Raw genomic sequence first — 13955 nt, forward strand, 5'->3', positions numbered from 1 at the left:
GATTACACAAAACCCTTGTGGACATTTCTTCAAGCAAGATGTGGGTTCCACATACAACCATCCTCATGGCCAAACCTTATCAATTGGGCATCTCAACACTGGCGATGCAACTTAGGGTTCTACAACAACTCAATTGCAAAACTAGCTCTGTCTGCACTTGTTTATAGTATATGGATGGAGCGCAACAGAAGGATCTTCAAGAGGAAGTCTCTCTCCAAAAATTCACAGCTTCATCAAACACTGGACACGATTAGACTGAAGCTCATGTCTACAACGATCATGGAATCGTCAAATGCCAGGCGTACGTATTATCGAAGAATGGGACCTTCCATCTTCAGTCATCCGTCCTCGGGCCAAACCTCCTGACTGGAATTGATGCGTGGAGTGGACATCATCTCCATGATCACTGCAGAGTGCTGTGACCTGCAACGGTCTCCTTTGTTTACTCTTTAGGCTGTCTTCGGCTTTGGGCCTGAAACTCTTTGGGCTGGTTCTCATTTGGTTAGCTTGGGCTAACTTGCAATGTACATTTCATGTTCTATCTATAAAATTACCTTCATCTTTCAAAATAAAAAATAAAAAATAAAAAAACTCTAGAGTCTATTAGTTTTATTGAGAGATAGATCCAAAGGGGCTTAATACTAGTCATAGATACCAAATCACATCCATCATTTGCAGAACACAACAAGAGCTGACGCATATATATAAATATATATATATATAGTCTAATTAAAAAGGCTTGGAGTCCATGGACATCTTCAAAGGAAGAAACCCATGTCGAAGACTGGCTTTCCAAACTTGGTCAACGTTGAAGATGGAGTTACCGCACTCATTCACATTCCATCCTTCTAAACCATGCACTATCCCAGCTATTCGCCATGCACTCATCACCCTTCTTGGCAGCCAATTCTATGATCCAACACATTCACATTCATATATATATATATATATATAGATATATATACATATATATCCATGTACGTAATCAAAAGAAGCCAAAATAAAAGATTAATCAAATTTAGAAAGAAAATTACATATCTAACCTCACACGAGTCCACATTCTCGAGATAGTTGGGAGTCAGCATCGCTGGTGTGTGGTAGTAGAAGCAGTCTTTTCGCAGTTTCATTGGAGGAAATGGCGAGATTGGAATGAACAATGTCCCTTTTGGTGCCTCCCATTGTTCTTCTTCAGTCAATCCCTCTCCCACCAACCATATCTGTACAAATTGGTCACATCTTGTAATGTTTCAAAACTATGTGTTTATATATACACACACACTATATATAATGAATAAAAAGAACAGATTTTTGGACATCAAAGGAAAAAAGTAGGTATATAGAAGATATATATAATTTACCTTTTGAGTACAAATTTTTGATAGGACCAAATTATTTGCAGCCTCAGTTCCAAGATTTGCTTTAAGTTTGTTATACTCATCCATGTGTAATGTGGCTACCTATTACAAATACAACTTTGTGTTAGAGGTGATAATGGAGATTGAATTTTTTGTCTTACATTACATAGATTAATTACTGCAACTTAACATTTTTGCAGTATATATATATACCTGTATTCCCCTTTGGCATAATGCAAAAGCTATTGAATAAGCAACTTTGGATAATTTGGCATTAAGGAGTAGTTTGGTTGTTCCTTCAGGTATGCTGTTTAGCACAACAGCCACTGCTAAGCTACTCCCATCCACCACCTTCACTTTAAGCTGTGGGTGCCTCCGGATGTACAGCTCACCATTTCCATTAAGCTCCTCCCCCTACACACACACACACACACACACAAGAGGGAAAGAGATTAAACTTGCTGCATTTTCTTAAGTCCTCACTAGTGAGGATGTATTCTCACTGCTGATGTGGACCAATTTTATATTTTCTTTTTTTTATACAATTGCTTGATTTTCAAAAATAATAATAATAACAAATAAATAAATAAAGGTATCCTCTCCATAATTTTCTAACTTAGAAAACTATTTTATGTTTTTTAAGTTATTAAAAATTGTTTTAGAACATTGAACCAAATATGCTTATAGATTTCACTTGCATGTAATATATAGAAGGGGATAAAAAGGAGAAAGAGCAACAACTTGCCTGGTTAAGAAGACCTAAGCTCAACACATCAGTGCCTCTTTCTTCAGCTTCTAATATAGCCTCCTCAATCAAGCTATTTATAGACTCTCTTTGCCAATTGATAAAGTACTGCAATATGAAAATTAATTAGTGCAACATATGTAATGCATGGTCGTTAATTGCAGTGAATGATCAGGATCATTTACACATGTAAATAATCTAGCCGTCCCTACTGTTACAGTATCATATTATAATAATAAAGAATAAAAATTTGCACATGCCAATACATATATAGAGTCTAAAAGAAATGGATTAAACAATACTTACTTGTACATTGTACTTTGGTATGGCCCAAGTCTGCAATTTGAGATTATTGAAAATATTTCTCTCAACAACAAATGTTTTACCATAAATCCAAGTGAGCATCATGGACCAAAGTGTGAGAGGCCACATGAGCCACAAGTACCATTTGGATGTGAGAGGCTTAGAGGCCAAAGAGGCGAACCCAAGGCGCATATGATAGATGGACTCGGGCGTGGTTAGATGGGTCAGGTGCACCACATCAGGTGACTCCTCTGGTCTATGGAGTGAAGTTTCATATAATGCATCTGTTGACTTGTCGGTGGTACCATAAATGTAGTCATAGAATGGCACGAAGAGAGAGTAGTTGGTTCGAAATTGAGTGTGATGTAGAGAATGAAACCTGTGGTATCAAACACTTAAAACTTCAATATCTAGCTCAAGCTGCTCCATATAACAAATGTGTGTGCATGTGTACGTGTTGACAATAAAGATTTTTATTTTTATTTTTTATATATATATATTTTTTAATTTTTTAAAAAATGAGCTTACAAACTTGATAGTATTATTATTAAAATATTAGTAATTGAAAATTAGCACGACCATAAATCGTATTTAAAATACGAATATAATTTCACCAATCCAAATTTAATTGGATCAATCAGATCCGGACCAAATCAAATCCAACAACTGAAGAAAAATAAAAATAAACCTGTGGTATCAAACACTTAAAAGTTCAATATCTAGCTCAAGCTGCTCCAGATAACAAATGTGTGTGCATATGTGTTGACAATAAATAATTTTTTTTATTTTTTTATTTTAGTTTAAAAAAAATGAGCTTACAAACGTGATAGTATTATTGTTAAAATATTAGTAATTGAAATTTAGCACGAACATATTTGTATTTAAAAATACGAATATAATTTCACCAATCCAAATTTAATTGGATAAATCAGATCATCATACCAAGTCAAATTCAACAACCCAAGAAAAATAAATTCAGCCTGAAGTTGTTTGGTAGAGGGTCAAATTGAAAGACAAAGTACATTCATATCTGACTCAAACAAGTTAAAATTAATAATAATCAATGACCCTACCTAATAATAACTTAAAATTGCATAATTAATAATTAATGAAAACCTCTAACGTGAGCACACATCATGGAATATCATGAGGCATGCACCATATTAGTCCACCATATTAGTCGTACTCAGATCCTCTATAGTGCACTAGATGTAATAAGATTCACTATATTATACCTTACGAAAAAAAAAATAATAACAATGCAATATTTGTATAATATATTTATTTTCAAAATGCAATATTTATACAACATATTATATCAAGTTGTAACAACATTACAATACTATTCTATTATAAATACAAAATGAATTTGATTTTCTCAATGTTGCATATATATCAATCAAATTGAATTTGATTAGATGGCATGCAAGAGAAAGAAACACTGCAATCATGCATGGTATATCTAACTATTTATTATCACTCAGATAATACGCATACAAAAGCATGTATTACACATACGATCTAAATACACGTCACAGAAGTTCTTTTCGGGCAATTAATATTGGGATGACACATGATGTGTCCCTGGTAATCAATGTAGTGTACTGTATTATGTTCCATGTGACAGTGCATTTGAATATTGGGAGGTCCAATAAGAAACACGTAGAAAGTGAAAAGCCACCTTGTCTACAATAATAAATTTGAAAGCAACTGCATTCATGTGAGCCATTTGACAAATTTGGATTTATGTATGATTAGATAATACAATTTAAAGATATTGATTGATAACTATCGCTTTATTTCATCTTTTTGTCGTTAGTGTAAATTGCAGTGATAGCACTGGAGGTTTTACTCAGCGAATGGATAATATATTTTTTTTCACATTCACATCTGCTGAAATTTTAAAAATTTGCATTGCCACCCTTCCAAAGCTCTAAAATTATATAAATTTTATTTTTTAATCTTTTGACTTATCAACAACCTTATTTAAATTATAGAATTATAAATTTAATCTCCTAACTAAATTTAATGGACCAAACTAACATCTTTATCTCTTCTATACAGTTTTATATATAATAATACTTATACCGCCACACCTAAATCACAACACAACAACTACCACCAAAGTAGAAAAAAAATTAAAGATACCCATAGTCAATTCAGACCCACCACAAAAAAATAAAAAATAAATAAAAAAAATACAGCCATGTCCGAGATTGGGAAGAAAGAGGAGTTTCGGAAACTAGGTACTAAAATGAACTAAAAAAAAATGGTTAAAGATTAGGGTAAAAAAAGAGGCTTAATGACGAGGGAAGTTTTGCCAATTAAAATGATTGATATTTTGTTAATTAAATGAATTAAATCATCAATCAGGGGTAAATATGACATTTAAAACTACATGGAGTGTCATTCTAAAAAAAGTCGTTGATCCATATTTGAATGACATTGACCAAAACTTTAGAAATTATCAATGCAATTTACCCATATCATTATTAATCGGTAGGTTGCTAGACTTGAAAGTTACGTCTTCGAAATCGAAAATTATCTAGGGTTAAGTTTTGGGCACTGGACTTGGTCTTTTTAGCCATTTGAGTATGATATTAATTGGTACTTCATGGGTATAAGGTTTTTTTCACCTTGAAAAGATTACCTTTGGTTGTTGGATTCACTTCTCAATTAGGAGTCGGTGAGCTCCCATGAAGTTGCTAGAAAATTATGTGGGTGATAACATGTCCACACACATTTGTGTAGAACAAAAGATTGTTGTCTAACTTTCTAACTTTATAGTCTTCAATGACTGTTGTCCCAACCATTTTTGTCAGAGTAGCTAAATTGATGCCATTGTGAAAGTACTAAAATACCCTCACTTATATTATACCAAATAAATATCATTCCAGCAACCATTTCAATGTATATACATTGTTTCAATATATGTATATGTATGTGTATATATACAGAGGCATACATGTATATATATATATATATAAACACATAATTACAGAAGTGTTTATATTGGGATGATTAAACAAGAATGGGTTGAAAGACTTACGTGGGTGTATACATAAGGTATTTGAGTGGGGGGAAAATGGAGAAAAGTCTCTTGGGGATGAGCTCAAAGTTGCAGTGTCCCATGTTGTTCATGAAATCAATGTAGGTTATATAACCAGCAAATGAAGCCACAGAACCTGTTCCTGTGTTCGCCACTGTCAACATTGGTATTGCAAAGAGTATGAAATATGCTATGTGTTCAGCAAATGGATGAATCACAGCTGCAACAACACCACCCACATTATTATATGTATCAATATATATATATATATATATATATATATATATATGTATATATATCTATATATCTAATAGTAATTAGTAATACAATGTTAACGACTCTATGTATATCAAAATTATTAATGGGAAAATGATCACAAGCCAAACTTTTTAGGAGAATTTCTATATGTAATTTTTCATTTTTTTTTTATTATTTTTATGTAAACCATGATGGTTGAGGCAAAATGAGTGCGTGTGAATTTAAAAAATGAGGGTTTAAGTTGGCTTGTATAGGTCCCGACACGTATATGTGATCCTCAACAATTGCATTATTATGTGGATACTATGTACCTATCTTGTCTAAAATGTGAGAGTTGACACTCATAATTGTCCCCGACACTTAAAATTAATTGGTAAGACTATACTACATTGTTGGTGTTAATGAAATTTTGATTTGAAGTATTCAAAATGAGGGTTCAAGTCTCAACCGATATGTGGTTCCTAATAGTTGCATTAATATGTGGATCCCGTGACGAACCACAACATCTAAAAAGACGAAAATTGACACTCATAAATATTGTCAACAATCCAGCCAATATTGACACTACATCGTTACATGTTAATGAAGTTAGGAGTACTCCTTATTAACAATTGATTGAAATAGATACCAAAATCTACGAATCTAAAAAGAAATTCAAAGAAATCTAAGTAATAAAGACATTTCATAACAATTATATATAGAGATATAGATATATGTAAACAAAATTAATGTGACGGGATCTTACATGTAATGGGCTCAGTGACAACGGAGGAATGATGATGAGAATGGTAACGAGAGTAGAGATAGTGATGATGCAGTGCTCTGTGTAACCAATAGTAGAGGAATTCCACAGGTCCAATATGAAGCAAAATAATGATGATCACACCCTCTGTTCTCCAAATTGGTAGGTGAGAGCCTCCTTTTAGTGCCATATTACCCAAATAGTATAGTATTCCATTAAATATGATTTGATCATCCCTGTCATATCCAACGACCAAATATATATTTCAGACCCAAATCAAACATATATATATATATATATATATATATATATATATATATATATATATATATATGTTGGGGATATGGGATTAAATGCAAGTAAAAATAGAACAATATTTATCTACGTTTCCATATAAATTTGGTAAGATTAAAGGCTACTAGTATAATATTTGAGGTGAATAGACAGTATCTACTCATTGATGAATAGGTAAGTATTGTCCAGAAAGAAATTATATCATTTTGAACTTCGGCAGTTAGTAAGGACGACCTAAAAATAATAATAATAAAAAAAAAGGAGTATAAAAGAAAAAAAGTGGTGGCCTAATGTTAGAGGTGTCCTAGGTATAAATGGACGATCGAGTATACAGCACTATCTAATAACTTAATTTTTTGGGTCAGCGGATAAGCATCCACCTATTACATTAGATCCAGTTTTTGATTCGGTGTCAAGCCAAGCGTTTGGCCCGGAAGCGTCCTGGTTGTCACTCAGAATAAGCCGGGTGGTCTAACCGCAACGAGGGCGTTATGATGAGTTCAGGTGGGGGAGAATGTTAGAGGTGTTATGAGTTTAAATGAGTATGTATGCAACACTATCCAATAATTTAAGTTTTTAAACCAGCGAATAAGCACACACCCATTACACCTAACCACCGAAGGTTAGTCCATTGATTTCTCCCATCCTAGTGAAAGATTGAGAGTTCGACTCCTCTTAAGAACAAAGTCGATGTGTAATTTATTTGGAAAAAAAATAGTGTGAAAATATCGTTTTTTTTTTCTAAAAATAAAAAAAAAAAAACAAAAAGTAGAAAAAGAAAAAATGTTTTTAAAGGCATTGGCACGTGAAAAAAAAAGTATATGTATATGTGTGTGTGAGTGCAAATAGTTACTGAAACAGTAATTTTTTTCTCAGGCCAACCTTTTTAGACATCTTATGACTACATCAAACCTACTAAACTTGGCAAAGTTTTTCTTGGACCTCCATTCTTCATTATGATGTGCATGTTTAATTGTATGTATATGTGTGAGTTGAAAACTTCAAATATATAGATATTTATATGTATCTATAGAGATATATATACCAGTTCCTTTCTCTGTCCACTTGCTCGAATTCAATGCTCTTGTCAACAATCCTACTATTGCCTTTGGCGGTTCGGTAGCGAGAGAGAGTAATCCATATTTGGTTATGAAGCATCCTCCACAGCAGCAATGGGAATATGAGTAAGTTGGAAAGGTCCCTCTCATTTTCATCCTTCACTATGTATGAGTATATGCTATGAACCACCCAAGGGGCTAAAACCACATACTTCATCCAAATCAAACAAAGAAAATAAGAATATGCAAGTATCACAAGTTATTAAACTATAACCTTTCAAAATGATAATAATAATAATAATAATAAGGAGCTAGTTGAGTAAACAGACTCGCGCCATTGTGGGATCGAGAGAAGTTCACATATATGTCCTCCATTACTTGTGTGGTTAAGGCCTATGTTATGGAGTATATAACTTCCATCATAGGAATCAATTTTTAGTCGCATAGCTTCATAATAATTCTGTAAAGCTTCTGCATAATTTTCTTCGGATTGTGTTGACCATCCGTTACAGTCGTCATTAGATTTAAAGAATCTCCGTTCCAGAACCGCACAGCTTTGATGAGGAGGGTGTTTTCGGTTTTAAAACCATGACCTCTAGGTCACAATGGAAAACTATGCACACTTGTATATATATTAAAAAATGTGTATCAGAGCTAGGTAGATTGTGATTACAATACATACATACATACATATATATATATATATATATATATATATATATGTATGTATTTTGCCAAATTATTTCATCACTGGAGTCTATAGCCAATACTGTGTATCAGTATATGCTCTGAACTGCTGAGAGGGCTAAAACCACATTGTACTTCATCCAAATTAATGAAACAAAGGAAAAGAAAATATGTATGTATCAAAAGTTATTTAACTATATATGGTAAATTAAACTGAAAACAAATATACTATATGAGAGCTAGACTGGGATCAATTAATGTACATATGAAAAATAAAATTTTGGTACTTTTTTTTAGTTGGTGCTCTACCATTTAATTATTAATCAATAGTACTATAGTCAACAGCCAATGCTCTAAGAATGCACAAAAGCTCAGAAGATGCATGAGAGTGTGTGAAGTAAAAAAAAAATTACAACCTTAAAACATAATTTGGTACTGCTTACTACTTTAAGAATGTGCATGATTGGAACTTCAACCTCCCATGTGAGAGAAGTTGCAGATACCGACCACCACTAGAGTTACACCCTTGGTGGTGTATATATATGTATGTTAACTTGTAAACATAAAAAAAAAAAATATATATATATATATATATATATATATATAGGTAGACAGAAGGATACATGTGGAGAGAGAGAGAGAGAGAGAGAGAGTACCTTGAAGCTCCCAAGGTGTTTCCATGGCCAGTCCGTGAGGAGTCCTGGTTTGGAAGCCATACTCTTTGCTGATAAACAATGCATATTTGAAGTGCAATATATAGAGAGTTTCAATACTGCCCGCCCGCCCGCGGGGACATGCTTTCTGTATGTCAAGCTAGCTTAAATATTATTATTATTATTATTATTATTATTATTATTATTATTTCTCTATATAAATATATTCAAGTTTTGAATTAGTGAAGGAATTATTAATGCTAATACATATATGCAAAACTATTAAATTTTATCAACTAAAGACTATATAATAATAGTGTAGAATTGAACATTAACCAATCAAACTCTTAAAGATATGATGACTTGGGATGTTTTTTTTTTGTTAAGCTAACTAACCCGTTTGGCAAACACAGTTCTTTTGTGCTTTTGCTTTGATTCGAAGCAGAAGCAATGTTTCTACTTTTAGAGTGTGTTCAACACTATTTAAAAGCATGTTTGGTAATGTAAATTTGTTACAAGATTTTTAGAAACAAAAACATGAAGTATGTTTGGTAAAAAGTGTTGCAAGTTTGAAAATTTGAATGGTTAGTTAAAAATGTTATTTTAGAAAAAAAAATTTAAATAAATAAAATAAAATTTTGAACAGTGTTTTGCTACAATGCGGAAGCAAATAAAAGCATCATTTTGATGGTTTTGATTTTGGCCTTAATTTTAAAAGCGCTTCTATACTATTCAAAAGCACAACAAATATTAACAAACATGCTTCATGCTTTTATTTCGATACAGTACACTAGCAAAAAGCCATGATTACCGGATCAATCTAGGCAAACCTCAAGGAGATGAGGCTGGGGCTCAAAGCCATGATTACCGGATTGTTGGCTATCATCGGCCATTTCAGAACTGCTTTCCATTTTGGGAATTTTGTGCTTTTGTTCGATGAAGGCAAGGAAAATGTAATTGTTGGGTTGGGCTTTGGGCCTTATTCCTGAAGTTAGCCTCGGCTAACTGTGCTTTTTGGCCCTGTTTGTAATCCATTTCTCTATTTATAATCTTTACTTCACTTTTCAAAAAAAAAAAAAAAAAAAAAAAAAAAACTCTTCAACTATATATATATGCTAGGTTAATTAGTTAACTTTGTTCTGATGACTTCCAAGACATGTTTCATTACTTGGTATGTTGTTATAATCATTTTGTTAAGGGCAAGTCATTGCGAGATCCATCTTCTTGACAATGATTGTCACATGTCATTAAGCAAAAACTTGCCAAATGGGTAATTTTCAAATTTTGGAAATTCAGACTTGAAATTAAGTGTGACATCTATCAACAAGAAAATAAAAAGGATCGAGTAGATTTAAATAGTTTGGACACATAAAAAAAAGTTCGATAAATACTCCAGGAAGAATAAGGATTTATTTAGGTAGAGAGGGCGACCAAAATAAATGAAATTATTAGAAACGGCTTTAGAAAGCTAAACATATTAGATGAAATGATAAAGAATAAAAGAATGAAAAAAGAGAATTCGTGTTATCCATCAAATTAACATGTGAATAAGGGAAGGATGATAGTGATGACAGCCATAACAAATTAAGACTGGATAGAAGTACTTTAATTAAATAATGAGCACTGATACACTTAATAACACTTGACTGCACTAGTTGGGTGTCTCACAAAAAGGTGGTCAGTGTCACAAGAGCATGTGGTGTGCCCCACCTTTATGTGAGACACCATCAATTTTTTTATTTCCTTAAATAAGTTAAGTTAGGATTTCAAAATCAGATTTTCAGATACTCTCTTTAATATGATATATTTACGTAATTAGTTTGTATATTGAGAAAGTTTATGAAAAGAACATTTTCACCTAGTCCACTGGCTTCACACTTTTCTTGTCATCAAATTAGGATGATGGCCTCAAAATCTATCCAACCATCTAACTGATCAGGACTAAAATGTCGATAATCAGGAATATCACGTTATTGGTGTGCCTATAGGTGAAGTACACCATACAATGAGTGCATTTTTTTTAGTAAAGAAAAGATAGAAGTATCAATCAATTTTTATACGGACGGATGTATTAATCACTGATAAAAACATTTTTATTTATTGGAGTTGCCTAAAATACTCTTCCCATAAGTAGGTGGAACAAATTGACTAAGTGGGCATTTACCAGCCAACCGAATATCTGTTTTAGGACTCAGTGATCCACTGTTTGTAACTTTTGTCATAAATGTCGATATGTTTATATATAGTAATTATATTCGACGATCATATACATATATGGTGTGAATGAATTATTTGTCACCGATGATGAACAACAGATTATTTTGTGTGTGTGGTGTATATGTATACACACATACATACATACTGCCTCATGAATGCGCATATCCCTAACCCCCCAACTAATTAACAGGTTGCTTTTTCCTACTGGTCTGGTCACCTTCACCAATCCTCTCTCTCCAATAAAATGGAAAATATCAGGTTTCATTTTCTCATTATTTCTCATTGGTCACCCTCATTAATCCTATCCTGTCCCTTCAATAAAATGGAAAATATTGGTATATTCAAATCACTTGAAGAAGACAAAAAAAAAAAAAAAAAAAAATCACTTGCTATCCAACTTGCAATTATATGAGTCACTTTTACGGTCAAATTTTTGTTGCTCCATTTATTGGCCTCAAAGCCCTTTAACCCATCTAACATCATAAAGCATTCGCTACATTTATTGGCTTCAACAATCCTCTGAAATAGTACATTGAATATTGGTATGCAGTAGTGCCGGGTTGCTAATAATACCAATTCACGTGAGACTCTGGGGCTACATTTATTGGCTTCAACAATCCTCTGAAATAGTACATTGAATATTGGTATGCAGTAGTGCCAGGTTGCTAATAATACCAATTCACGAGAGACTTGGGACTCACACATGCCTCTTTAGGTAATCAAAACCTAAGTCACACAATCATTTTTAACGGATGATGCTTTTACATTTCGAACACGCTCTCGTTCATGCGCTCCGCTCACGTTCTGGCTCAAAATTTTACTATTTTTGACTTAATTATGTCGCTCTCGCTCCCGCTTCTGCTCTCACTTTATGTGATTTAGATCAAAACAAAAGACTTTCCTAATGAAAAGATTTATAGGAAGCTATGAAGAAAAAAATTTCATAACAGAGTATAATGGAGTTGATATTGGGATAGTACATTTGACTCTCAAAACTACAACTTTTAAATTTAGTAATTGAAATAACTATTTTATCATTCTTCTTTTTTCCTGTATCTTTTCAAATAAAAATAATACTATCATGAGAGCGCTCTCATAACAAGATGTATGAGTTATTCTTGTTTGGCCACCGAATTAAGACAGTTTATTGAGATTTGTAAAATGTCAAATGAGTTTTTTAATAAATCTCTTAAAACATTGGTTAAGTAAGAGAACTTTTCAAATAAATCCTTTAAACTTCATTTAAGAGATGAAGGGTAAATTTTTCATTTCAATTATTAAAATTAAAAGGTGGAGTGTTAATATCAGTTTCTAATCATGAACTCTCTTTGAAATAAGGAAATAATTTTTTTCAAATAAGTGGCCAATTAAAAAAAAAAAAAATTTGATTTAATTGATCTTTCACTTCCATGATCAGTAAAAAAGAATAATTGACTGTAAGAAAAATGAGACATTGATGAGCCGATAATATGGTTGATTCATGGCCTCAAAATTAGATCATCCCAACTACACTTTGATGAAAATTTAGTTAGTTGGTGCTAAAAAATGGATCTCAGACCTATCACGTGAACCCCCCAAGATATTTGATTGTGATATATGTAATTTGGCCGCTCGAGTGAAGTTGTTGGGATTATGTGATTGGGCCGCTCGAGTGAAGTTATTGGGACGTGGATATAGTGAACAAGTTTGAGGGAACATTAATCGGGGCATATTAACGTGTCTATATCTCATCTGAAATCCGTTTGGCATGCGATGTGTTTTAGATATTATGTTTTTAGTCAATACCAAAATACAATTGTTTTGTTGTAGGAGTGTTTTGGGTAGAAATCAAAATCATATTTAGTAACTAAAATTTGTTTTGGGAAATTCGGATGTTCGTTTTAATTCCTCTGCTACAATAGCTGTAGACATTAAAATTTTAGTGGACTTTGATTTGGACAAATGGACCCTTTAAATATGGGCCTAATATTTAATTAAGTTATTTAATTGGCCCAAGTTTGATCCACTTAAATTATTTAATTAAGCTCGGTCCAGATGGTTAAATAAAAAAGAATAATTATTCTTAATAAAATATATTTAGAATAATTATTTTTAAGAATAATTATCATAATATAACCGGCCCGGCTAGTTATGATATTTTCCTTATCAGGAAGGACACGTGTCATCATCTTATGGATCCAAGAAGCCTATAAATAGAGGCTTGGAGGAAAGGAGAAGAAGAAAAAAAAAATTCTCTTCCAACAAGCGTGGAGAGAGAGAGAGAGAGAAAAAAAAAAAAAAAAAAGCTTCCAGGAAGCGTGTTCTAGCAGATCCTGCAATGCAACACAATCTTCAGAGGTTGTAATCTTACAAGTCCTTTAGAGCAGATTGAAATTGATGTTAAACCCTATGACTTGGGTGGTATACATAGGCAAGGGATTTGTATAAATTGGAAAGTAAAATTCTAGTGCAAATAAAAAAAAAAAAAAAAAAAGGAAAGTTGGATACTTCAAGTCCCATTTGAAACAAGAGACAAGTCTTGTTAAACTTGGGACTTGAAGTGGGGGCAATTTGTAGATACTAAAATTTTAGTGGACTTTAATTTGGACAAATGG

The 13955-nt window shown here is 32.6% G+C and overlaps 1 protein-coding gene across 1 annotated transcript; it reads right to left on the minus strand.

Annotated features, from left to right (window-relative positions):
• Positions 1–2: 2 nt before the first annotated feature.
• On the minus strand, positions 3–9272 carry LOC132299224 (very-long-chain aldehyde decarbonylase CER1-like). The gene is made up of 10 exons (XM_059795717.1): positions 9148–9272; positions 7792–8015; positions 6456–6688; positions 5453–5672; positions 2407–2782; positions 2101–2208; positions 1569–1769; positions 1359–1457; positions 1044–1217; positions 3–909 (listed from the first exon to the last, which is right to left on the minus strand). Exons 1-10 carry the CDS (start codon positions 9229–9231, stop codon positions 730–732), a joined length of 1899 nt encoding a protein of 632 aa, XP_059651700.1. The 5' UTR covers positions 9232–9272; the 3' UTR covers positions 3–729.
• Between the last annotated feature and the right edge of the window lie 4683 nt (positions 9273–13955).

The sequence above is a fragment of the Cornus florida genome, unplaced genomic scaffold, assembly GCF_030987335.1.
Source record: "Cornus florida cultivar Cherokee Brave unplaced genomic scaffold, ASM3098733v1 CherokeeBrave_3.0.0_Hap2_Chr03, whole genome shotgun sequence".
Taxonomy (NCBI): domain Eukaryota; kingdom Viridiplantae; phylum Streptophyta; class Magnoliopsida; order Cornales; family Cornaceae; genus Cornus; species Cornus florida.

Bases quoted from the DNA above. Each gene is read 5' to 3' on its own strand.
- LOC132299224 (XM_059795717.1), bottom strand. From the start codon at position 9,231: ATGCATTGTTTATCAGCAAAGAGTATGGCTTCCAAACCAGGACTCCTC. The intron at 5,673-6,455 runs GTAAGATCCCGT...GTGTTGTTGCAG, and splicing joins TGTCACTGAGCCCATTACAT to CTGTGATTCATCCATTTGCT. The intron at 1,770-2,100 runs GCAAGTTGTTGC...GTGTGTGTGTAG, and splicing joins GCTTAGGTCTTCTTAACCAG to GGGGAGGAGCTTAATGGAAA.